The sequence below is a fragment of the Batrachochytrium dendrobatidis genome (assembly GCF_000203795.2).
Source record: "Batrachochytrium dendrobatidis JAM81 unplaced genomic scaffold BATDEscaffold_9, whole genome shotgun sequence".
Lineage (NCBI taxonomy): Eukaryota > Fungi > Chytridiomycota > Chytridiomycetes > Rhizophydiales > Batrachochytrium > Batrachochytrium dendrobatidis.
In genome coordinates this window covers 971,210-996,432 of record NW_006281107.1, presented here as the reverse complement: position 1 = coordinate 996,432, position 25,223 = coordinate 971,210, and the positions used below count along the sequence as shown (strand labels likewise).

The 25,223-nt window shown below is 40.4% G+C and overlaps 11 protein-coding genes across 11 annotated transcripts; 4 read left to right on the top strand and 7 right to left on the bottom strand.

Moving 5' to 3' along the window:
* Nucleotides 1-109: 109 nt before the first annotated feature.
* BATDEDRAFT_90149 (uncharacterized protein) lies at nt 110-2,366 on the top strand (the record flags this gene model as incomplete). The annotated part of the gene is made up of 8 exons (XM_006680526.1): nt 110-442; nt 526-648; nt 746-832; nt 907-987; nt 1,074-1,400; nt 1,502-1,690; nt 1,763-1,867; nt 1,947-2,366. The coding sequence occupies 8 exons, from the start codon at nt 110-112 to the stop codon at nt 2,364-2,366; spliced, it is 1,665 nt and encodes a 554-aa protein (XP_006680589.1).
* Nucleotides 2,367-2,428: 62 nt separating this feature from the next.
* Nucleotides 2,429-4,838, bottom strand: BATDEDRAFT_20257 (F1F0 ATP synthase subunit beta). Its single transcript, XM_006680239.1, has 3 exons — nt 4,747-4,838; nt 3,957-4,122; nt 2,429-3,872 (listed from the first exon to the last, which is right to left on the bottom strand). Exons 1-3 carry the CDS (start codon nt 4,829-4,831, stop codon nt 2,600-2,602), a joined length of 1,524 nt encoding a protein of 507 aa, XP_006680302.1. The 5' UTR covers nt 4,832-4,838; the 3' UTR covers nt 2,429-2,599.
* Nucleotides 4,839-4,937: 99 nt separating this feature from the next.
* BATDEDRAFT_90133 (uncharacterized protein) lies at nt 4,938-5,847 on the top strand (the record flags this gene model as incomplete). Its single annotated transcript, XM_006680525.1, has 5 exons — nt 4,938-4,989; nt 5,144-5,217; nt 5,333-5,483; nt 5,546-5,634; nt 5,703-5,847. The coding sequence occupies 5 exons, from the start codon at nt 4,938-4,940 to the stop codon at nt 5,826-5,828; spliced, it is 492 nt and encodes a 163-aa protein (XP_006680588.1). The 3' UTR covers nt 5,829-5,847.
* Nucleotides 5,848-5,930: 83 nt separating this feature from the next.
* On the bottom strand, nt 5,931-6,741 carry BATDEDRAFT_90336 (uncharacterized protein; the record flags this gene model as incomplete). The annotated part of the gene is made up of 4 exons (XM_006680448.1): nt 5,931-6,052; nt 6,117-6,290; nt 6,348-6,521; nt 6,591-6,741. The coding sequence occupies 4 exons, from the start codon at nt 6,739-6,741 to the stop codon at nt 5,931-5,933; spliced, it is 621 nt and encodes a 206-aa protein (XP_006680511.1).
* Nucleotides 6,742-7,066: 325 nt separating this feature from the next.
* BATDEDRAFT_26386 (uncharacterized protein) lies at nt 7,067-7,561 on the top strand (the record flags this gene model as incomplete). The annotated part of the gene is made up of 2 exons (XM_006680306.1): nt 7,067-7,328; nt 7,440-7,561. 2 exons carry the CDS (start codon nt 7,067-7,069, stop codon nt 7,559-7,561), a joined length of 384 nt encoding a protein of 127 aa, XP_006680369.1.
* Nucleotides 7,562-7,643: 82 nt separating this feature from the next.
* BATDEDRAFT_37215 (uncharacterized protein) lies at nt 7,644-8,557 on the bottom strand (the record flags this gene model as incomplete). The annotated part of the gene is made up of 3 exons (XM_006680386.1): nt 7,644-7,944; nt 8,027-8,324; nt 8,419-8,557. The coding sequence occupies 3 exons, from the start codon at nt 8,554-8,556 to the stop codon at nt 7,721-7,723; spliced, it is 660 nt and encodes a 219-aa protein (XP_006680449.1). The 3' UTR covers nt 7,644-7,720.
* Nucleotides 8,558-9,999: 1,442 nt separating this feature from the next.
* BATDEDRAFT_20253 (uncharacterized protein) lies at nt 10,000-11,951 on the bottom strand (the record flags this gene model as incomplete). Its single annotated transcript, XM_006680238.1, has 9 exons — nt 11,805-11,951; nt 11,206-11,224; nt 10,950-11,132; nt 10,813-10,861; nt 10,689-10,747; nt 10,569-10,620; nt 10,386-10,497; nt 10,265-10,319; nt 10,000-10,179 (listed from the first exon to the last, which is right to left on the bottom strand). The coding sequence occupies exons 1-9, from the start codon at nt 11,894-11,896 to the stop codon at nt 10,000-10,002; spliced, it is 801 nt and encodes a 266-aa protein (XP_006680301.1). The 5' UTR covers nt 11,897-11,951.
* Nucleotides 11,952-12,080: 129 nt separating this feature from the next.
* Nucleotides 12,081-14,759, bottom strand: BATDEDRAFT_37213 (Alpha-Beta tubulin). Its single transcript, XM_006680385.1, has 4 exons — nt 14,694-14,759; nt 13,767-13,802; nt 13,511-13,690; nt 12,081-13,417 (listed from the first exon to the last, which is right to left on the bottom strand). The coding sequence occupies exons 1-4, from the start codon at nt 14,736-14,738 to the stop codon at nt 12,335-12,337; spliced, it is 1,344 nt and encodes a 447-aa protein (XP_006680448.1). The 5' UTR covers nt 14,739-14,759; the 3' UTR covers nt 12,081-12,334.
* A 3,038-nt stretch (nt 14,760-17,797) lies between these two features.
* Nucleotides 17,798-21,303, bottom strand: BATDEDRAFT_35605 (uncharacterized protein). Its single transcript, XM_006680368.1, has 4 exons — nt 19,631-21,303; nt 19,133-19,549; nt 18,000-19,073; nt 17,798-17,930 (listed from the first exon to the last, which is right to left on the bottom strand). The coding sequence occupies exons 1-4, from the start codon at nt 21,266-21,268 to the stop codon at nt 17,877-17,879; spliced, it is 3,183 nt and encodes a 1,060-aa protein (XP_006680431.1). The 5' UTR covers nt 21,269-21,303; the 3' UTR covers nt 17,798-17,876.
* Nucleotides 21,304-21,957: 654 nt separating this feature from the next.
* On the top strand, nt 21,958-22,477 carry BATDEDRAFT_90152 (SUMO family protein SMT3; the record flags this gene model as incomplete). The annotated part of the gene is made up of 4 exons (XM_006680524.1): nt 21,958-22,050; nt 22,141-22,290; nt 22,352-22,367; nt 22,434-22,477. 4 exons carry the CDS (start codon nt 21,958-21,960, stop codon nt 22,475-22,477), a joined length of 303 nt encoding a protein of 100 aa, XP_006680587.1.
* Nucleotides 22,478-22,613: 136 nt separating this feature from the next.
* On the bottom strand, nt 22,614-25,158 carry BATDEDRAFT_33494 (uncharacterized protein). The gene is made up of 7 exons (XM_006680329.1): nt 24,940-25,158; nt 24,034-24,165; nt 23,635-23,969; nt 23,374-23,566; nt 23,262-23,313; nt 22,975-23,194; nt 22,614-22,915 (listed from the first exon to the last, which is right to left on the bottom strand). Exons 1-7 carry the CDS (start codon nt 25,043-25,045, stop codon nt 22,799-22,801), a joined length of 1,155 nt encoding a protein of 384 aa, XP_006680392.1. The 5' UTR covers nt 25,046-25,158; the 3' UTR covers nt 22,614-22,798.
* Nucleotides 25,159-25,223: the final 65 nt, after the last annotated feature.

Sequence of the window (25,223 nt, the reverse complement as noted above, 5' to 3'; positions counted from 1 at the left end):
CGGATTAATATTTCAATTCGAGTTTCTGCAATCTACTGAAATGGCTCAGCCGTGGACTTGCAATGTCTGTACTTTTATCAACGAGAATCCACTCTGTACAGCTTGTGAAATGTGCGATACTGTTCGTTCATCCACTTTGATTGAGCCTGTCGCTGTATTCGATTCTATCCTGACACCAAAGAAACGAAAACCTCGAATCTATGATCTTACTTGTCAACCATTGATTGACAGTAATCAAGTCAAACGATCTAGATTACATCCTTGTGATGACAGCACATCATCAGAGTTACACAAGTTCAATTCAATCAAACCAGTGGATCTGACCCTAGATTTAAAAGATACTTCCACTCTGAAACCTTGTTTTGGTGGCCGGATTGGAATGACATTTATTACTGGGCATAACAGTCAAAAAAGAATCCGGTTTCAGGATCTGGTTGACAAGGTACATCTTTGATGGTTTAACCATTGATTCTCTAAATTAATGTACTGAATAAATGGCATGAATGGATGGTTTTGTTATTGCAGGCAACATTGAAAAAGGCTTGTTTGTCTTCGTTTAGTATAGATGACGATTGGCTTTGTGATGTGTTTCCATCCACCATCAAGATTTGTCTGGCTAGACCCAAACCCAAAATGGTACCAGAAAGTGTATGTATTCTTCAAAGTTTAAACATTGAATATCCCGTTTTGCATGGATACGGCTGTAAATATACTGATTAAAATTATAATTTATATGCCAACTCAGGTGGACAAATTACCTGTGACAAATAATATTTTGTGGGTATTTCCTAAAATGTCTGCTGGATATGGTGCAATGCACATCAAGTTTCAGGTATGTTTTTCCAATCGTGCACAGTTGAATTGATTCTTGTTCACATCTAATAATTGAAAATAATATGGCACTAGCTGTTGTGGTATCCCAAGTTTTTAAGAGTGGTGATCACATCTGCAAATTTGATGCCGCATGACTGGCAAGAGCTTGAAAATGTAAGAACGTCTTGGCGGCCAGCATACTGAATAGTACCATAAATATACTACTTTATGCCAAGCACATTGATTTGTGAATATTTTAGGTAGTGTTTTATCAAGACTTTCCTATTTTAAATTCTCGAGTACGTCAATCTCAACACTCAGAAACAGCGTCCTCGTCAACCAACGAGTTTTCTAAAACTCTTTACAACTTACTCGTCTCTATGAATATTCCGCAATCCGTCATAGCCAGTGTGCAGAAACACGACTTTTCAAAAGCACTCGGCATGCTTGTTGTGTCATTACCAGGAAAACATGATGCAACAAGTATGGAAACTCGACAATTTGGATCAATGGGGTTATGTACAGCGTCTCAAGTGATTTCACGTCAGTTTCGGTTTGATTTAGAGCAAGCCATAGTGTGTATGCAGGTAAATAGATGCTATTTCATGTACGCTGCAAATATAATGGTGCTCCAAACCTATTGTGTTGATTATAAACCTTTCCCCTATTTTATGGTGATATGCTGTAGACAGCGTCGATGGGATCAACCCATCCTGCTTGGCTACGATACATGCTGTCGGCATTCAGAGGACAAGACGTCATTCCAGAAACCCCATCACTTGCATCGTTTTTCACTCAATCCATGTCATCTATTGAACCCATCACCATTTTGTTTCCCTCGCGTCGGACAGTAGAAACGTCGCGCAACGGTATACCTGTAAGATGTTGATCCACAAGGTTGAAATTCTACCATTTCAACTACAAGTGTTTGACTCGTTAATGCGTTTAGGGTGGTGGAACTATATTTTTTTCAAGCAAGTTTTGGTCCACGTTTCCACGCCATATTATTCGTGATGGCGTATCCAAAACCCAAGGGATTCTCATGCACTCAAAAGTAAAGTGTGGTTGTCATCCTATACATGATTCTGTATAAATGATATTCAGTATACTCATTTGTGAGGTGATGTACATAGATTAATGTGGTGATTGGAATCGGATACATTGACCTTTTGGCCACGTCTCAACAACTCGACATTGTGTCTGTTCCTATACACACTCAAGACAATGCTCATGATCACAATACGAAATTGGAAAAAGAAATCCATGGATATATTTACTGTGGATCACATAATGCAACGCAGGCTGCATGGGGAAGCGTCCCAGTTATGCGCTCTTCTGTCTCGACATCAAGCCAATCATGCAAAAGTATACAACATGGACATTTACAGGTTGAGATTAAGAATTGGGAGCTTGGTATACTTTTGCCTTTTCGGATCAGAGATGTGTGTAGTCATTCAAGTGTTGGATTCAATCCAGATCTCAGTTTTGTGCTACCGTTCGAGTATCCTCCTGCCAAGTATGGACCCACAGACAAGCCATTCAGCCAGTACTAATCAGTGTTTGATGATGGATGCAATGTTTAATTACTCTTTGATTTGAAATACACACCAAAAATAGGATACCAATAAATGGATTTTTATTCTCCCTCGCAAAATGGAAAAGTTCAAAGCCAAAGATTCAAAACACCACCCATAATAAATCCTTTTTGGTAGATGACAGTGGGAAAAGGAGTGGTAGAGAAGGGCAAAACAAAAAAGACAGGGTTTAAAACCCAAACCCAATGCGTTTATGCAAGACTCTTGGCAATCTCCTCAGCCTTTCGCTGAACTTCGTCAATATCACCAACCATAAAGAAGGCAGCCTCAGGAAGAGAGTCGTGTTTACCATCAAGAATCTCGGTAAACGAGCGGATAGTGTCGGCAAGAGAGACAAAACGGCCTTCGGAGCCAGTGAACACCTGAGCAGTGGTGAAGGGTTGACTCATAAATCTCTGGATCTTACGGGCACGCTCGACAGTGAGTTTATCTTCTTCGGACAACTCGTCCATACCAAGAATGGCAATGATATCTTGAAGCGACTTGTAGTTTTGAAGAATCTTTTGAACTCCAGTGGCAATACCGTAGTGATGGTCACCCACAATACGAGGATCAAGAATACGCGACTTGGAATCAAGAGGATCCACAGCGGGATAGATACCAAGTTCGGCAATGGAACGAGAAAGCACAGTGGTGGCATCCAAATGGGCAAAGGTGGTTGCGGGAGCAGGATCAGTCAAATCATCAGCAGGCACGTAAATAGCCTGTACAGATGTAATTGAACCCTTCTTGGTGGTGGTAATACGCTCTTGCATTTGACCCATATCTGTAGCAAGAGTGGGCTGATAACCGACGGCAGAGGGAATACGACCTAGCAAAGCAGACACCTCAGAACCGGCCTGAGTGAAACGGAAAATGTTGTCAATGAAAAGCAACACATCCTGGCCTTCTTGATCACGGAAATATTCAGCAATGGTAAGACCAGTAAGAGCAACACGAGCACGGGCACCAGGGGGCTCGTTCATCTGTCCGTATACAAGAGCGGCCTTGGAACCACCTTCGAGCTTGATCACACCGGCAGTAATCATTTCGTGATACAAATCGTTACCCTCACGAGTACGCTCACCAACACCACAAAAGACGGAGTAACCACCGTGAGCCTTGGCAACGTTGTTAATCAACTCAGTAATGAGCACAGTTTTACCGACACCGGCACCACCAAAAAGACCAATCTTTCCACCCTTGGCATAGGGAGCAAGAAGATCGACAACCTTGATACCAGTCTCGAGAAGCTCAGGAACAGTGGATTGATCGACAAACTCTGGAGGAGAAGCGTGAATGGGCAGAAGCTGTTTGGTCTTGATAGGACCACGTTCGTCGACGGGTTCTCCGATAACGTTCATGATACGACCAAGACATTCTGGGCCGACTGGAATACAGATGGGAGCACCAGTGTCCAAAACCTTTTGGCCACGAGTAAGACCATCAGTACCGTCCATGGCAATAGTGCGGACAGTGTTTTCACTAATATTCAATGTTTGAAAGATTAGACGAATTCGAGTTTAATCTGCATGATTGTGAAATTTGGAATCAGACAGAAACACTCACCCCAAATGCTGGGCAACCTCGAGAACGAGACGCACACTGTGACCCTGGACCTCCAAAGCATTGAGAATGGGAGGAAGATTTCCAGACTCGAACTGGACATCGACAACGGCACCAATAACGGAACGAACAGCACCTAATGAGCCAGCCTCAGTGGCAAGACCAGCAACTGTAGCATGAAATTGAACATGACAGTCGAGTCAGTATTTTGATCATATATTCAGACGATTGAGTAGAGATGAATGGGGGATGGCGTGATTAAATAGTAAGCCAAGACTTGAATGACAAAAGCCTGCTAGCAAGTAGTTGAGCCATGCAGATACTTGGATAAGATGGGAGTGCAGTTGTGTAAATAGAAACATGAACCAATGGCCGTAACAACGAAACAGAAAAAACGGGCCCAACGACACGGAAAAAAGACAGCAGATCAAGAATGGGAAGGCAGAAGGGAGATCAGCATGCAAGGAGTGCAAGAGACAACAGTAGGAGGACATCATGCATGACAGTAGCAGGAAATGCATTCACAAGATTGTCTTTATTCATACATGATTCAATGGAGGAGGGAGACACTTGGGAAAGTGGAGATCATGACACTAGTCGCTCATTGGCAGTGCTCATCTCATCATATAGATTCAGTGCTGATCTCATCAAGACGATACAGCAGCCCACAGAGCAATGGAGTGAAACCATTCCATTCCATTGTATTGTATTGTCAACACTACCATGGTGAGACAGTCCAACCTTGCAAAAAAAACAAGTTCATAGAGTGAGACATCAGTAATGCAATGCTTACCAGACATGATAACAGCAGCCGGAACATTTCGCCCAGCAGCACAGGCTGCACCAAGACGGGAGACTCTCCTCTGAAGAGCAAACATTGCAATGCGTTGTGTAAGAAAGAAAGAAAACGCTCGTCGAGTAGCTTTTCTTTTCAGGGTGTAAAACTCGGTCAGCAACTTTCCATCTTATCGTTACCTATTGGAAATGGCTGCATTCACTAGAGCATTGACTGGTGCTCGTCGCTCTTTGGCTCTTGGTAATGTATTGGTGTATTCATTCAACTTGACTGGATTGGCTTCATCTTTGAGAGCATCAATCGCTACTTGTGTCTGACTGTCAACTAACTTGTGTGCTTGATTGGAACTGGTTATAAAACCCCAATGCATTCACTTGGTCTGTTGTCCTTGTAGCTCGTCGTACTTATGCTACAGAAGCTGTCTCTTCTTCAGGAAAACTCATGGTCAACTTGACTGCCCCTCATCAGGTAAACGATCTACTTTAAACACATATCTTGATTTCTCTTGTCACTTTCAATCTCTCGAGACTTTCCATGGCTGATTCATTTTGAAATCCTTGGTTGATCTACACTATATTATTAGGCTATTCTCTCAAAGTTTGAGGCTCGTCAGGTCAACTTGTCTTCCTCAGATGGCGATATGGGTATTCTCGCTAACCATGTCCCAACTATTGCTCAGCTTAAACCTGGCATCATCGAAGTCATTGGTGCTGAAAAGTCGTCTAAATTCTTTGGTAATTCTTATGTGATCATTATAATGGTGGTCGTTCTATCTAAATCTTGCTGTATTGGTTAGTTTCTGGTGGATTTGCCGTCATTAACCCCGACTCTTCGCTTAATATCAACGCTGTCGAGGCTTTTTCTGTCGCTGAGCTCGATATTGACGCAAGTATCAATCATTCCAATACTCTTCTTTTTGAATCTAATTCGTTTTTACCAATGTTTAATTATAGGCTGCCAAGCGTGCCGTCGAAGATGCTACCAAGCGTATGTCATCTGGGTCCGAGGAAGACAAGGTGCTTGCAAAAATCGAGTTGGAAGTGTTCGAGGCTGTCGTTGCTGCTGCCAAGCACGTTTAAATAAACTTACACTCGCTCTACTCTGTTTTTATGTATTGAGTCTGCAATTTCATGACATGTTGATTGGATCAACTCTAAAAACACTAGATTTGACACAAACATTCATTCAAAGTCTAGATCCAATAGTGTTTCAGCATGCATAGCATCATGATCACTAGATTCGGGCAAATCGTGGCTCAACAAATCCAAGTCCATTGTATGATCTCCAGCATTGCTTGCGTCATCTAAACACACTTGCAATCAGATCTTCATCTCTAAATATTGACAACAGTACAGATTTAGCCATACCTTGAACCGTCTTTTCGGTAAGCAATTGATCTTGTCGAAACAAAAGACTCATGCGCATATGACTGTCTTGTGGAATTGGAGGTTCAATGACCCACGTATTGGGGTTAATAGGTGACATGGTATGCTTTGATACTCGTTGAGCATACGACAACAACTCATTAAAATCAATCGATCCTATCAACTCATCCATTAGTGTTCATCTAGTCCAAATTAAACTGCAAAAAAACAAACCTTGATTGGCCTTGTGCATCAACTTTTGCTTATAGCGAGCATTGGCTAAAACAGAATCAAGACCTTCATGAGCTTGATGCAGTCGTTTCATTTTCATTAATACACTCTTGTTTCGATTATCCAAGTCTTGTTTCATAGCTTGAACCTGCAAAACCAAGTTCTGATGCGATTCGACTATTACACCACTATTAGTATGCCATTGCAAGAGACATACAGTCATGCTGGGTTTAAATTAAAACTCACCACTCTGTCGATAAGATTGCAAGTGGATATCCAATGTCTTGAGCTTTTCTAGTACCGCCAATGGGGCGGATACTTTGTCCATGTCTGCAGCAGACGAGTCTATATTAGATCTTGCCAATGATTTGTGCTTAGCAGACGCAATGGCATTCATTGATTCAAACAAGTCAGTAATAAGAGATATGTAAACAGGATAAATCTCATCTGCTTCGACTAGTAGGTTATGATTGTTGGAGAAAGTAGTTGGTTTTATAGAATGAGTGTTGGATTGCATGCTGCAAGTTGAATAGTTGATTAAAACGAGGGAAAAAATCATGAACAATCAAGCCATTGTCACATCCCATTGCTATACATTCCTAGAATGACTCTACGAAACTATTGTTACAGCATGTCTTGATTCACAGATTCATTCAAGTTTAAATCACAACTCAACTTGAAATTTTTCATCTCAACTTGATCAACAATTACTATTGATTCAAATGGCTCCAAAAAGACAACTTTCAAACGACACTTGTGCTCTTGTCGAATCCGATTTGGAAAACAATGCACAATCTACTGATACTATCAAGGATTCTGATTTGCAATCTAAAAAACCAAAAACACAAAAGACTTCTAAACCAGACTCGGAAGCTGGCCAAATCACCATCAAACCTACTGGTGATCTTCTTTTAAACATTGGTGGAAAGAATCGCTTGACCGTTAGCAAGTGGAACAACAAAGTACTGGTTGGTATTCGTGAATGTAAGTCGTATTCATACTCGTTCTAGTATAAAGAATCAATTCACGCCTTATTGTTCTTGTTCGAAATGATTCTTGGTTATACACTAAATGTTTGTTATCGGACATGGATAGATTACACCAAAGATGGTCAGGAAAAACCTGGTGCAAAGGGCATTGCACTCTCTCCTGCATCCTGGAAAATGATCAAGGAAAATGCTGATCTCATTGACAAGACTATAGCCAGTCTGGAATAAAGTTGAATTCTAGTGCCAATAAACAACCCAATATTAAAAACATGAATTTATTTTACCATTCTACTGAAGCAATCTATACTTTGCATCCAAATTAAACTACTTTGTTTTTATTTATGCATTTCCCAAAAACACAAACATCCACTTGGACATCAAACTCAACTATACGTACGACACTTCGATAAGAATAACGGCAGCTGTACGACTTCCATCCTTTTCTTCCTCTGCAAACAAATACAGCTTGTTTCCTCGTGCAACCAGTAACTCAAGTGACCGAATCTTGTCTTTTTTCGTTTCAAATACGTGGACCATTTTGCCTGTCACACTATTGATCACATCAACAACAGTTGTGGATCCTGCAACAAGAAAATCATCACTCAATCGAGCTGCAATACAATAAAAGTGTGTTAAAATGACCAATCTTTTTAAATCATCTAGTTTAACACACAATGCATATAAATGGCTTGCCTGCAAATGTAAGTGGATTTCTCCACGTTAATGTGGCATAGGTATCCTTGCTCGACTCTAGACTATGTAGTAAAGCCATGTTGGTATAGCACACTGCAAACACGTCGTTTAACAAGACACCTCGAACTGGTGAGCCTAGCTGATCGGCCGTCACTCCATGTGCAGTCACTTCTTCAACTGTCACGTTTTGGAAATCGTAAACGCGAAGTGATGCTCCGGCATCAACATACAATTGTACTTCCCCCGATTTAGACTCACAAATATCCATAATCTTGGGTTTGATGTCCATTGGAATTTCCTAAAACAATGTTGTAAAAGTATATCAACACTCGAGTCAAATGGAAAAATACTAATACACGGCAGTCAAATTGTCAATTCATATGCAAACTTACTTTGAGTTTCATAAACTTATTAAATGGGTGGGGTGCCCATTTCATCACCATAACACTTCGTGGCATACTCACACACAAGTAAACTGAAGTACGTGTTCGTGTAATATGATATTGATCGCATCCTTTAGTTTCCTTCATCTTTTTTAATTTAGTTTCTGTTTCGAATTTGGATTTTTTCTTGAATCGCGTAATGCTGGATGTGTCATGAATCGATACAACATCGTATTTGCCTGAACGTGATATGATTAAATTCAAGTCCTCTAAAGTATCGATTTGGGCATAACGACGATTGGATAAAGGCATAAGACGAGCCTCTTTGTCTGAAATGGTGTTGAAACTGGTTAAAAACAGTTTGAACCATAATAGTGTAAAAACATATGACACACTCACCACTAGTTTCAAACGCATATAAACCGTCATCGGTTCCAAATAGCAACGTGTCGCCTAACAAGTCCACATCACAACATCAGAAAAAGATTGGCTTACGAAATTAAACCCTCATTTCAATAAAAGTCGACATGTTGCAATAAAAAACTACTTACCCAGGAAATTGGCGCAGTTGACAGTAATTGAAAGCCGACATACTTTTTCTGCCTTGAAAATCTAAAGGATGTTTACACTAATAAGTACCATGGAAAAACAAGGAAAAACAAAACAACTTACTGGCTTTTTTTCTTCGGGTGGTGTCAATTCTTTATTATGCAATTCATTGGCACCAGCACGAGAACTTTCTGCCATACTTGCCTGCCGCAGCATACCACTAGGACCATTTAATACAGCTGACCCATTTTGCGCACGACGATCATCTTTTGAAAGTGGTGACTGTGAAATAAAGCTTGCGCCATTCATTTGTGGTGACCGTCCAGCTGTAACTTCTCTTTTTACTGACACCTGCCGCAGTGATTTCAACTGATCCATAGCCTGATTAAGCGAGCCAACAACCACAGGCGATGGAAATTGAGTCAAAGAAGCGTGTGACGGTGGAGATAATGGTGAAAGCACTGTGGTCGGCATTGCATTTACACCACCCTGTCCAGACGCGCCTCCAGTCTGTAGCGTGGTAATGGCCAGTTTAGACATACCAGTAGAATCCACTTGACCGATTGGAAGATTCAACTGTGTCAAAGGTCCTGGATTCACTTTCATAGTAGACGTCTCTTCAATGTATATGTCTTGATCAAGAACACCATCTTTTAAAGACGCACTCTGGAATTCGTCGTTGGCTCCAGAATCACCCACAAAAGGTTTGTTGGGAATATAGTCGTCCTCGTCATCCAGTTCATCACGCGAGCTGGTCAACGCAGTCGGATTCTGTTGAATGCGCAATCGCTTTGCTTCACGCGCTCGTTCAATAAATCCCATAACCACTTGAGCACTTTCAGGAATGGATGCAAGAAACGGATGCTAAATAGGGCAAGTTGTGATGAGTCATGTTGAAACGTTGCAGGAATTATAACTAAAATGTAAAACTTGCCTGTAGCAGCTTGCTAGCTGTTAGTCGTCGATCTGGATCTTTGTCCAAACATGCCAGCAAAAAGTTGTGGAAATCTGGGGACCTAAGTATTCATCATTGCTCAAAGTTTAAACCATCATACCCAAATAAAAAAAACGTATAAAAACGTACCATTTGGATTTGTCCTTGAGTACAGGTGAGTCCAGTTTAGGAATCATAAACAACACGCGCATGGGATGCATATCAAACATGGGAGGTGCGCCATCAGCCATTTCTATCGCTGTGATTCCCAAGGACCAGATATCGGCCTAACTCAATCATAAAGTTACTGTTATAAATTCTTCAGATCAATTCAAAGCATCAACAATAAAGACAATCAAAATAAAGCCATACCTTGCCATCATATGATGTTCCTTGTTGCTCTGATGTAATCACTTCAGGTGCCATCCTACAAAACAGTAAACGGTTAAGCTATTTGTTTGGATACATATGAATTGATACAGATCACACTTGCCAGTATGGTGTTCCAATAAACGTATGCCGTTTAGAAAATGTGCGCGTGAGTTGTGTGGATACCCCAAAGTCCGCCAACTTGATTTCGCCCTTGTCCGTCATTAAAATATTTCCTACATGGCATGTAATTGTCAACAAGGGATACACAGCATAAACGAGCATTTGATTGGATAAAGTTGCTTACCGCACTTGATATCCCGATGAATTTTGCTTTTTGAATGTAAAAAAGCCAGGCCCTAAATATTACAATCCAGCATTGTCAGACATTAAAGTTTACTAGATGAATCAAATCAAAATCTTATACCTTGAGAGATTGGTGAATAATGCAGGAAATTTCTTTTTCAGTAAGACATCCACGCAGATCTAGAAAGCAACACACATGATATTTAAAATATTGAACAGTATAAACTCGAATCAAACCCACATACTTTTACAAGTGGCTTCAACAGAACCACCACCACAGTATTCCATAACAATCTAGAATAAACCATATACATTCAATACAATTAGTCAAATCCTGTATTGTCAGTTTATAAACTGCATCATCATGCAGCATGACACTCACCCAAACCACTTTTTGTCCTTTTACAGGTCCTCGTTTCATATAGCATCCCATGTAGGCTACGATATTTTCATGAGTGCAGTCACGTAGAAAATTAACTTCATTGAGAACTTCGTCAAGTTCTTCTCCAGCCTCGAGTTTGATGATTTTGACTGCTGTCATGATGCCAGTTGGAACATGTCGTGCCTGTGATTTTGAAATGTTACCATCACATACACACATGCAATCAGTAATAAAAAGCAAAATCCCAAAACCATACCTTGAAAACCTCACCATAACTATCAAAACAAAACCAATATCAAGCAACACAAAAAGTTAATTATACTAATCCGAATCGTTCAACTCATGATCAAAGCTGGGTATAAACCCAATCCATAGGTTGGTATTTGAATCAGATTATGGATTGAAAAAGATGTACGCATTATAAACAACCAACCCTTGATTTTGAATTGGGTATGGACCATGGAGTTGGAAGAGGTTAGGGTTGATGATGTATGCCAGCATTCTCAATAAAGTCAACCTCTTTTAAATAGTCAAGATTCCCATTCTACCATCAATCAGCTATCTAGTCCAACAATTACTCGAAAATAAGATCCAAGCATTTTCACATCCAATAATGGTAATTAAATCATCACCGCAGTCTGCCAAAATACATTTCAATCTATACCAAGCAAGTTATTGTAGCCCATGTTGACAAGTTTGATACGTGGGGTGTCAGATACTATATTGTATAAACTCCAATGTAGTGTGTAGGGTTAAATACATGACAATTGTAGTCAATGTTTCTGGAAATAAGGGATAGGAGAGACCAAGTAGATTAGGTTTGAGAATCGGAGTTGTCAATACATGGTGATGTACCTCCCAGTTCCGATATGCTCAAGTAGGTCAAATATAAGTTCCGGATCTTCCTTGACAGATATGCTTGCGAGTAGTTTGGCTGCACTAGCCATTTTAAATGAAATAGAGTTGCAATAACTAAAATGAAAAGGTCGGGCTTTGAGCTTGTTTGAGTTTGGATGTCGAGCGAAAATTGTCAAAACTTCAAACGTTTTTAAAGTGCTGTCGAGACTGTAAAATGCAATATTCTGGCTTGATAAACATGCAATGTTTAAACCAAATTGTAAATTCTGTCATGACAGACTCTTGAGCATACTTGATTTGAATATATTTAAAACTAGATTCGAATCAAACCGATTTATTGAGGCTGTAAGAAAGGATGAATAGGGAGAAATAGTAACGGAGCGGGAAAACTGAACCTAGATAAACTGAATACAGGATAAGAGTTTTGCTAATTTGGATTCCCGTATTTTTTGGGAAATTGAATTTAAAAGGTTATTTGAAAAATGAACTGCGGCAGGGAATTTAAAATATTTAGAATATATAATCGCTCAAGCCTCTGCCTCCGCTTCACCCTCTTCCTCGTCAAATTCGCCTTCCTCCTCTGCCGTAGCATCCTGGTACTGTTGGTATTCCGACACGAGATCATTCATGTTGGACTCGGCTTCAGTGAATTCCATTTCATCCATACCTTCACCCGTGTACCAATGCAAGAAAGCCTTGCGACGGAACATGGCAGTGAATTGATCAGAAATACGCTTAAACAGCTCTTGAATAGCAGTCGAGTTACCAATAAAAGTAACAGACATTTTAAGACCCTTGGGTGGAATGTCACAGACGGCGGTCTTGACATTGTTGGGGATCCATTCAACAAAGTACGACGAGTTTTTGTTTTGAACATTAAGCATTTGTTCATCAACCTCCTTCATGGACATACGGCCACGGAACATGGCTGCAACAGTGAGGTAGCGACCGTGACGGGGATCAGAGGCAGCCATCATGTTTTTGGCGTCAAACATTTGCTGAGTAAGCTCAGGAACAGTGAGAGCACGGTACTGTTGGGATCCACGGGAAGTCAATGGGGCAAAACCAACCATGAAGAAATGGAGACGAGGGAAAGGAACCATGTTCACAGCAAGCTTACGAAGATCAGCATTGAGCTGACCGGGGAAACGCAAGCAAGTGGTGATACCACTCATGACAGCAGATACAAGATGGTTAAGATCACCATATGTAGGAGTGGTAAGCTTGAGTGTACGGAAGCAAATGTCATACAAAGCCTCGTTGTCAATGCAGAAAGTCTCGTCAGAGTTTTCAACAAGCTGATGGACAGAGAGTGTAGCATTGTAGGGCTCAACGACAGTGTCCGACACCTTGGGAGAAGGAACAACGGAGAATGTACACATCATACGGTCAGGGTATTCCTCGCGAATCTTGGAGATAAGAAGGGTACCCATACCGGCACCAGTACCACCACCGAGAGAGTGTGTGATCTGGAAACCTTGAAGGCAGTCACAAGATTCTGCTTCTTTGCGAACAACATCGAGAACAGAGTCAACGAGCTCAGCACCTTCAGTGTAATGGCCCTTTGCCCAATTGTTACCAGCACCAGACTGACCAAAAACAAAGTTGTCCTGTAATAGATTGAAAATATAATTAGCAACTCCAGCATATGGCCAACACGCCAAGATGAGCAAATAGATACAATACGGCTACAAATAACTTACGGGGCGGAAGAGTTGACCAAAAGGACCAGCACGGACAGAATCCATGGTTCCAGGCTCAAGATCAATTAGAACAGCACGGGGAACATATTTTCCACCAGTAGCTTCATTATAGTAGACATTGATACGCTCCAACTGAAGGTCAGAGTCGCCGTGGTAAGTACCAGTAGGGTCAATACCATGCTGTGCATTTAAAACTAGATGTTAATAATCAAAGCCACAAGGCACATCAAGCCGTCCATCAAAAACTTAAACCTACCTCGTCCGAAATAACTTCCCAGAATTTGGCACCAATCTAAACACATCCATAAAACAAATAAGCAAAATGAAATTTTAACAGACAACAAAGAGGCGGAGTAATGAGAATAGCTTAAATTAAAAATGTGGACAAGTTATTTGCTTGTGAATATGGGTTTGTTTGCCCATAAATATGCAGCTTTTGGCTCAAACAAAGTGGCAGGTACATCACGTGCACTTGAAAAGACTAGAGGGAAGCAAAAGATGATTTCAAGAGATTGGCAAAGCAAGGCGCGCTCTGAACGAGTAGATTTGGGCAAATAATCCAAACTTGAAAACAACAGTAGCAACACCAAATCATAGTCTACTGATGAATGTGTCGCTGAGTAATACGCTCAGATATGGTGCAACAACATGTCCGAGTATTTTACAAATGCAAATTCTCATTCAGGTTCAAAAATAAACTTTTAGTGGGAATGGGCTGTTTATGGTGGCAAACCATTAAACACACTCCGCTTGTGTCGTCTGAAACACAAAAAAAGCTCCTAGTATAAGACTCTAATACTGTCTCGACACCTTTCTGTAAAAATACTCTGGCAAGCTAGCCAAGGCATGCAGAATACAAAGTAGAATAGCCAGTAGAAGGAACAAAAGTTGTGCATAAAGTAATTTAGGTCCGATATGAACATTCTGAGAAACATTGCATGTCCGTAACAACCCACCAGCCGGCGGTTCTGTTTAAACCCTAAAGTGTCCAACCCTGTATAGCCAATAGCTAAACAGTTGTCAACAAGACAAACAGACGAATATGGTAGCAGCAAGCGCTGACCACATTGGACTGACGCTTAAAAGGTAAAAAGTAGAGTTTTTCAAACTTGAAGAAACAATATCCAGCCGCAGAATTAGTGGTACTATAGTAGCACAACGGAATGCAAGACTGTAAACTGACCTGGTTACCACACTGACCGGTTTGTAAGTGAACAATTTCTCTCATTTTTAGATCTGGACGATTTCAGGGTTTTCTGAAGGGGAAAGTTGGACAGTAAAGAATGTCGAGCTTGAGACGCGGAAATTGACGAATCGCGTCGAGTTTGCTTTAGGGAGACTTTGTCCCCAAAACACATTTTATAAACTCAGCCACACCCCATAACCTTGCAACTGAATTCCTGTTGGAAACTATCGAGATGATTAGAGAGGGTCAAGAATTCTTATTTAGTATCAGCTCTTTTAGCTTACTCAAATATGCTTCTGGAAGAACGTTGCATTGTCCACCATCTTTTTCTGGATCTCCACCACCAAACCCATTGTGAAACTCGGCCCCTTCACATAACACATCTTCTTGATCCTCTGGCTCTACTTCCCATTGAGAAGGTTTGAAAATTCGAACTCGCTTGGCTAGGATATGAGCTTGATGGAATTCGCGTAATGTTCCAAGCGTCGATGTAAATCCTACAAGATATACTCGTCGTCTAATATGAATAGCATAAATAGTCGAGTTAGATCTTGACAATCTACATTTAGATACATCACTTACCCTGAACAAATAGCCTCTGTTGTCAACATGGGTGAATCTGAAAATACCAGTACATCCGTAGATAACGCAAGTGCTGAGTTGTATTGGTCAGAATCTTGATCCTTCAAGCACAATACTCGGCTTTGCAAATCTGGCTTCAATCTGGATAATAGTCAGCTTAAATTGATGTTTTTAAATCTCGGTGCTTAAAAAGCTTACTTGGAATGCCATGTCATCAGTCTAGTCCGAACCTGTTCAAGTAAAATAAATTTAAAACAATCTAGACCAAAAAATAAAGTAAAAATACGCTGCTTACCGTTTCAGGAGTACGATCAGAAAAGGACAGCATCATTTTTACATTGTGAATAGTGAGTAGTTGCTCAAAGTGTCGAATCAGTCGATTGCTGTGATCAGAATACCATGCAAATAAACTATATGCAAAACAAATGTGTGAGTGGGATTGAATGCACAATACTCTAGATGTCAACTCACTTGGTTGTCTCCCCAGAAACCAACACGGCTATAACTCGATCTGCCTCTAAATTACGAAACGACTCGCTTATGTGCTCAATTGATACTGTATTTAAATATTCACGAGTAATAGGATTCAAAATCCCATCAGTTCTATAAACTCCAAGTTTAATCTCATCTGCTGCTGTTAAACCTAGAATCCACAAACCAAGTCAGTATTTTCAAACCAATCCATGCTAAAACATATCAACCTGATCATTTACCAATAGTAGGCCAGAAATGCTTTGGAATTAGACAAGCATCAAAGTGAATCACATCTACCAACGGATCTTGTAGATGAATGGCTTTTGATTTTCCCTCGCTCAGTTTCTTGACTAACAATGCAGGCAAAATTGTATCTGCACATGAACTAATCACTACTGCTGGTGCTTCACCATCTAATGTATCTCCATTTGGAGAAGTAAGGTACCAGGGAAGGGTTGACAAACGGTTGGGATTAGATAGTGCAGTAGACGTATCTTGAAGAAACTTGAGCTGGAGTGTTGGGAAAATCCATTGAATGGCTACATTTGACAACGATCCAATTGGATGATTAAAACAGTGTACGAATCTTTTAAAACTCTGGAGTAATATACTATAAAAACCAGCGTAACCCATAGAATCTACCTACATGCACTTGGTTGGATATTTTTGATAACAGGCTCAAGACCAAGTAGTTTTACCAATGACAGAGCCTGTCGATTTCTACAACGATCTCCAACTGACATGATCCATGCCTGTTGGTGGCTTCCAGTAGATGTTGAAAAGCCTTGAAATGACGAATTATACTGTGTATTGACTCTGTTGAAAAGTAAAAGCGATGAATGACTGGATACACAACGGAATATAAACAAAAAATGGTTCTTGTGCAAGGCATGCCTATTGTATGTAACACTGCATTGATGGAAAGATGTCGCTACTGCCATAGCCATCACCCACTTATTTCCTTGCAAATTAGCAAAGTGAGGTTTTGATTATAAAAATCGATTCTACTTTTGCAATCCATACATGTCATTGTGTAAATCATCCCATGAAGGTTCTCTGCAAGTCGTCCGTAATCTCCTTGAACAAACTCCCACTCTGATTAATCAAGTCGATTCAGATGAGCGCAGTAAGTATCCAGTTTTAATCATCTTGTCTAGTCGATTGCTAATTGGAATCTACATTGAATTATTCAGCTGCATTGCATTGGGCTGCTAGTGGCAAGCATCTAGATATTGTCGAGTATCTTGTTGAAGCAAGTAGTGATTCTAATGGTATTCGAGTCGCTCATTTCTAACCTTTTTCATTTTTATTGTACTGTCATGAATACAGAAAGGAGCCAATGTCAATGCCAAGGACGAGGTTGTTAATCTGTCATGTTTGACCTTTATCACTACTAACCCAATGTTGCATTGTGTTTAGGCTCATTGGACACCTTTAATCATTGCTGTTAATGTGGGTGCGGAAGATATTGTGCGACATTTGATATCTCATGGAGCCGATGTCAACGCACCAACAGACACTCTCGTCACACCCTTGCATTACGCTGCATCTCGAGATAGACTCGCAATCGGTAAAATCTTACTCGGCGCAGATGCCAACACTCACGCACTCGACAAAATCAAACAGGTACACTACTCCATCCCATCAAAATCCACTTGACAACACCACAGAATTCAACCCTAATTGTAATCTTAGTCACCTATGCATAGAGCTGCATCAATGGGTCATACACGATTCCTTGAACTTTTAGTAGAATCCGGCGCAAAACTCAATGCTGAAGACGTGGCGGGTCATTCTCCTTTGTTTCTCGCTATTGAGCAAGACCATGTACGTATTGTGTGGAGTGTTTGGGTTGAGAATTTAAATTGAATGTTGTTTGGTTGTAGATCAATGCTGCCCATTATTTGATCATGGCTGGTGCCGAAACGGATTCGGACAATAAGCTTATTCAAGACTTTATTTTGAAATATCGTGCCAAACCTGCCAATCTCCAATAAACCTCGTGTCAAGGCTTGGCATCCAATGGTGTCATAAACACGGCATGTCTTGCAACATTTCGATAAATAAAACTCGACTGTTTTACCCATCATGTTTTATTAGTATAGTAGGGTTAAAAACATGGTATTACTCATTACCAAAAACAGGATTCTCTTCAGGAATAAGTTGTCGCACAAGCCGCTAAATCAAATCATTACAAACATATAAGTAATGTGTACCAACCGATTGTGAACAGAGTGCAGCACTTACATGCATCCAATCGCATAGATCGCTATCTAGATCTTGTTCTACAAGATGAAACACTGCAAAGATGAATCGACACGCAAACCCAGTCATGAGATGACCGCCTGATTCTGCAGTATCAGTAACCGGTGTCAGGATTCGGGATTGTGACGCATGTTCGCATAACATTAATCCAGCCTCAACCAACAATGCAGAAAACTTTTCTACTGTAGGTAAAATGGTCTGTGAGGTGGACAGGGGTACACAAGCACGATATACAGGTGTACGCATATGTCCCGGTATCGGCGAATCTAAATCTGTATCTGTGAATGTGGTCGAATAAACGCCATGTTGATTAGGATAGTGTCTGTTTTGATGTTGCGCGAGTGATTTGGATAAAGGATCTGAAAAAAGGCTGGTAGTAGGTTCAGACAAAGACACCGCAGAATATGAGACTGCGTCGTCACAAAAGAGTGCATCCATACAAGGTCGAGTAAGCATGGTTAAAGCAGGAACTCGGGTTAAAGGTATCGACTCGGAAGGAGTGAGAGATGTCGAGTCAGGTGAATAGAATGCAGTATTTGATCCAGCTGATTCCTGAAATAAACTACTTATACACGTATCCACCAACACATTTGACGGTTTTGTTGAAACCTGTGTTTGTTTTAAAGAGGGGTCGCTATGTCGTTGACCCATTACAGGTGATTTAACCAACAGTCTTGCCTGGTAAGGCTCACTGACTTGCGCGCCTGGTAAAATCCCATTTTCTGAATTTGCCGAAATTGTTTTAATATGCGTCATGAGTCGAATCATCTTTTCAACGCAATAGGCAATTTTGGCATCTGAAGATCGAGCAGATCTTGACATGGATTGTGAGTCAAAAGAGTTTATATTTCCAGTACTATGGCGTTTGTTTCTTGCCAAATCAGCCGTGTCTCGCTTGCACAATGTCGAGATTTCCTTGACAGACTGAGATGCATAAAATGTACACAAATGCAGTGCCAACTCTTCCAATTGTGGTGGAAGTGGTACACAAAAACCAATCAGCTGGCATACTTTTGCCAAAATATCGACAGAGTTTAAAACACACAAGTTTAAATCCTAAATCCAGGTAAAAATTAGAATACTAGACATTAACACGACTGCATGAGTGGTCTTACATTTTCGTCTGCCAGTGCCATAGTCTCATTATCTGCTCTACTTTTTTCAAAAGCTTCAACTTCAGCATGTACACGTATCAAATGCATTCCAACTACCTGATGCAGCAATTTTCCAAATGCATTAAACAAGGGATCTAGTTCCTCCATCGGAACCCCCAATACTCTCCAAGGAAGCCCTTCTTGCCGTATGATATTTCCATATAGCTCATGCTTGCTAATTAAAAATTGCATAAGCGATTCAGTATTGTACGCTAGATTGGACGTTGGATGAAAAATCGAGTAGGACTGAGACACATTGGATTGAGCCGTGGCGGATACAGATTGTTGCACAGTGAATTTAATGTCTTCAGCAACTTGTATATACTTGATGATGCCATTGAGCTTGTGTTCAGCAAGATGCCAGATTGGAATCAGTTCCTAGATTTTAAACCATTGCAAAATAATTGAGATGTTGGACCGGGTAATAAATTCATCCATGTTGACTTGAGCGTCACTTACTCGCAATAAACTCAAATCCCGATTGGATAGCCAATGGGCAGCTTCAAGAACATTTTGTGTGATTAATTTGACATCGTCATACGAATCATTGGATATGCCGTACCACAGCATACTTAGATTGGATTTCAATTCGCGTCGTTTGTCTTCCCACATGCGTTGCATAACTGGCAAGTGTATACCATAAGAATGTGACAAGGCAATAATATGGGCTTGGATTGTTGCAGAGCGAGTAGACCCATGCAAAGATGCATCCTCATTTCCCTCAAGAACAACATCTATTTCTGTGTTTTCACAACTTGGTTGTACCGGATTGGTAGGCACAGAAATACCAGAATCAGAATCAATATTGGACGCCAACGATGTTTTCCGTACCAAAGTCGTGGATGGTTTTCCAAGACCGCCGAAAAAAGAAAACTTGTTGGGCCAAACAAATGCCCTCCCATCACTACTCAAGTTACTCGTACTACTCGAGGTAGCCTGAGATAGTTCGGTATCACCTAGATTCATATCAGCGCTTTCCGTATTTTCTTCAACATTTAGACATTGAGCAAATCTAGAAGTCAATGCAGTCGTTGCAGCACGAAACATCTTGCTAGGTGGTGCAAAGATACTACGATTAAGGGATGTATCCACCTGATGTGCCTGTAGTCCGGATGCTGATCCGTCCATATTAGATTGTACATTTTCAGACGAATCACGCTTGCGTTTGCCTAATTCAAGATGAGATTGAGTCGAGGTTGGATGAGTTGCTTTTTGTGCAGTGATGTCGTAAAGAAGCTGCAATGAACCAGATGCATTGTTTGAATCCATAAAATTATTAAGATCAGCATTGTGACTGGATTCAAAAGTGTGATGTAAAAAGGAATGGGATGCATTTACATGTGTGTGATTAGGATTTAAAGAGGCATCATGATCATGGCTTGAGTGGAAAAGTCCAGCAGGATCAGTGAGCTGATTCTGTGGCTGGAACAGTCTAGGAGCAGAATTTGACGCAGCCATGTTGAAATTAGTGTTTCCATGGCTGTGATGATCAGGGTTGGACAAAGCACAGGCCATGATGCTATGACTCGAGGAAACCGTAGGAATTGAAGCCACAGACATAGTAGTTGATATCATTGCCATATCTGAAGATACAGAATCTGTGCAATCCATTCTATCCATCAATGCCGTATTGGATAGAGGAGTACCGGCATCATGACCCGATGGATCAAAATGCATTCCCGAATACATGCGAACAGTATTAGAATTGTCAGCAGTGTGAGTAGGAGTTTGTCGTAATCGTGCACTGGCTTCAAGAGCAGATATTAAATGTGAAAACCCTGTAGCAAGTGGATGCAGCGTAGTAGCAGTCGACATCAAGCTCATATCTGGCAGCATAGGAGAGTCAGTAACAGGGCGTACTCGCTTATTTGGAAGCAAATGCTGTATTAATGGCTGAACAATGCAAGAAGAGGACCGTTGTAATGGCATAGTATGGATGTTTATAGAATGGTCGGGTACGTTTATATCATTGAAATATGTGTAATTATGAGCATCTGCAGTAAGTACTTGCATCTGAGGCTGCAGTTTACGTACAGTAGGGGAGAGCAAGATGGGAAGATTAAACCTATGTTCAGGCTCCAATTCATCATCATCCATGATGAGTGATTACCAACTGTTTTGATAAAAATTCAATTGTTTGAATTTGAAGCAAACCAAGCTATACTTGCCATCTTATGCTAATACCTACAGCATGACGATTAACATCCGATTACAACCATTTTGCTACGCGTATTCATGCAACTCTTGCATTGATTTTCACCTGGCTTTTGAAATACACAATGCTTGACTATTCCAATTCAACTCTAGTAGGCACTCTCAACTCTTCTTACCAACACTCTGTTCATTCAAATCAAACTATGGTTTGAACTGTTGTCTTGTCATTTTACTTGCATTGTACGATCATCAAGTTTCAAACTGGATTCATTGTCATCCTGATATTCGATTCAACTAGTGTCAATTCCATTCAACAAACTCTTGTAGTCTAATATCAGATACGCTCGCGCTCTAGTTCAAGAGTACAGTTTTTGGAATACAACTGTCATGTTAATCATCCAATGTTGTATAGGAAAATTGGAGATTAAACAGGTGTGGCATGGACTAAAGCTGTCATCAAACACTTGTTCAGTTTACAAGAGTATCAACTCATAGGCTTTAAAAAAGTCAATATTGTTCATTGAATTGAGCGATAATTGGCTCTTGATTCAGAAACTCAAACAGAATAAGAATTGCAAGACTATAATTTGGACTAATTTTGCAATCCAATTTTACCAAGACAACTTGTAACAATGACTGCAGGTGGTTCAGCTAGTGATGTCCCAGAGGACAAAAAGGCAGCTGCACCCACTGACCAGCATATCAATGTCAAGGTTATGGCACCAGTAAGTTGACCTTTTTGTTCAGTAACTTGTCAGGTTGGGATTCATGATTCAAATATCGTTCAATTCGACCATTAACTCTTGGTTTATTAGGATCAAGGCGAAGTGTTTTTTAAGATTAAGCGATCTACCCCGCTGTTGAAGCTCATGAATGCTTACTGTGAGAGACAGGGGAAACAGCGTGGTACTATTCGCTTCATGTATGATGGCAATCGAGTTGAAGAACATGCAACTCCTGATCAGGTAACATTCTTTTGGCATCTATGCTTGAATAGTACAGTCACTAACTTTTAAATTATATTAGCTTGATATGGACGATGGTAACTCTTGTAGTATTTATTGCTGGATAATGCATTCATTGGTATTGACTTGTTTATACTTTGTAGGCGATGTGATTGATGCTATGGTGGAACAGCTTGGTGGATGTTAATAGTTGCAGTTCATGTGAATTCTTGGTCGTCTTGTTCGTTTATACAGCTGCAAGATAGGTTGGGTCAAATACTGAATTGAAATCAAATGAATGATGCCGCTACCGTTTCAAGATTCATGTTTTATAATTGACCAATCATCATGTATTTTGCAAGGTTTTTATTTAGACGATAAGAGCAATAAAGATGGGTGTGGAAAAGTTGGTTCACATATCACATACAAAGAATTCCGAGAAATTCAAATGTAGATGATAGGAATACAAGCATGGGGTCAAAGTAAACCTGTCCATTCTAAAATTCAACAGATTGGTGAAAGTTGGATTCTAGCGAGGACCAGATCGTGCTTTGATTTGTGCCTCCTCGTACTCATGTTCAAGATCCTTGACAAGTTTATGATGTTCTTCCAGATCTTTGTTCAGACGATCACGCTCGGAAATCAGCTAATATGTACCAACAGGTTAGATTTGGTTAAATCAATGAGGATATACACGTTGAATACCTTTTGCTCCCATTGTCTAAAGCGGCTTTCTTCCATACGGACTTGTTCAGTAAACCTTTTGCGCAAAGCTTCTTCGTCTTCCTTCATTTTAATTGCCAGAGTTTTTTTGGCATGTGCGACAGGGTCGTCATCCGATCTGCCCATAGTAGTCAACTTGGTTGAGCGGAACGACTCGTAATGGTCTTCTTCTGTGGAAGTAATCAGATCATGCATGTGTGTTCTATTCCAGACAATCCAAATGCAGGTGGTTAGACAGAGTATGACAAAAATAGGTGATGGGATGTTACCTAATGAGCAGATTGCGAAGCTTTTTGAAATCACAGTGATTTTCGTTTTCAACTATATAAAAATGGGATTTAGTAAACCAAATAAAAAGTATTGAACAGGGTTAATGAGTACCTTCAGCAATACCCCAGAGGTATTCACGACCGCGAACAGATAGCCCATTCACCATGACTTCCTTTTCGCTTGCAATGACAGAGAAGGGCATAGCTGAGATGATGCTTTGGGTAGCAAAAGCAGCCTCGTCATCATCCTCGTCAACAATAGGACGATAGTAGTTGATGTTGTGAATTCGGAGACAATCGCGAATCTATAGTGGAGTTGAGCCATGATGATTAGTTGACAAGATAAAGAGGATTGAGCCAAAAGAATACCTACTCTCTCCTTGAACAATGCAAGATCCTTTGGAGTGAGAGTGTCAGCCTTGGCAACGACAGGGATTAGATTGACTCTGCTTCCCAAGTGTTTCATGACTTCGATATCTAGTGGTTTGAGAGTGTGACCACTAGGCTGAACAAAGTACAGACAAGCATGAACACGGACATCAGCGATTCCCTTGCGAGCACCAGAGGATTCAGATTTCATGTAGTTGTGATGCTGATCATCGAGAAAATCAATGATGGGGACCCAACAGTCTTGATTGTTCATGTAGTCGCCAAATCCAGGAGTATCGACCACAGTTAAGCGGACATTAAAGCCTTTTTCTTCGACATCTGATGAGTTGAAAATAAAGATGAGATGGGATGAATAGTATTCATGACAATAGTATTGACATACCAGCACGAACAACATCAATGGAGATGGTGCGGTCTAGCTGATGAGAATGACGTTCATGTAAAGGGCGTTGCTCCTTGAGAATAGTAGAGAATAGTGTGTTGACAAAGGTAGTTTTTCCAAGACCAGACTCGCCTAAAGGGAGTAAATAGATGTGAGTAAAATGTGGCTTTTGTAAATGAGGCGTCCACTACAATAACAAGGTAAACATCAAGTATTTGATGAAAAGATTGGATAAGAGATTGAATAAATCATTGCAACAGTGCAGAATTGCAGTTGTATTTACGTAAAGTAGAACATGAAAGAGTGTTGAATAAACAGTCTCATGGAATGATAAGAGCCAATTCTCGCCCAATTCAATGAACAATATTGACTTTTTTAAAAGTCTATGAGTTGATACTCTTGTAAACTGAACAAGTGCTTGATGACAGCTTTAGTCCATGCCACACCTGCTTAATCTCCAATATTCCTATACAACATTGGATGATTAACATGACAGTTGTATTCCAAAAACTGTACTCTTGAACTAGAGCGCGAGCGTATCTGATATTAGACTACAAGAGTTTGTTGAATGGAATTGACACTAGTTGAATCGAATATCAGGATGACAATGAATCCAGTTTGGAACTTGATGATCGTACAATGCAAGTAAAATGACAAGACAACAGTTCAAACCATAGTTTGATTTGAATGAACAGAGTGTTGGTAAGAAGAGTTGAGAGTGCCTACTAGAGTTGAATTGGAATAGTCAAGCATTGTGTATTTCAAAAGTCAACAGAGGCAGTCCATGAAGAGGACCATTTACGTGAATACGACAGTGAATAGTAGAATGAATGCAGCAATGAACAAAAAGTGGCGTGTGCAGTAATCAAGCGAAGCAAGTCAATGATATAAAAAGGGAATTCATACCAACGACCATAAGAGTAAAGTTTGTACCCTTTCTAGATACAATTTTATGACGTTGATTAGCCAAGTTGGCAATACCGATGAGGCTAGGAACAACGGAAGTAGGCATTTGATGGAGAAAGTAAAGAAGAAAGCCAAGAACGACACGTGGAGTAAAAGAATGAAAATTGCAGGGAAGCTCGAAACGAAACGAGACGAGATGAGAGCGAGAGCAAGAGTGAGAGTAAGAAGTGAGTAAAACAAGAGTTTGATAAAGTGAAAGAAACCGTTTGTCTGGTTCACTACTG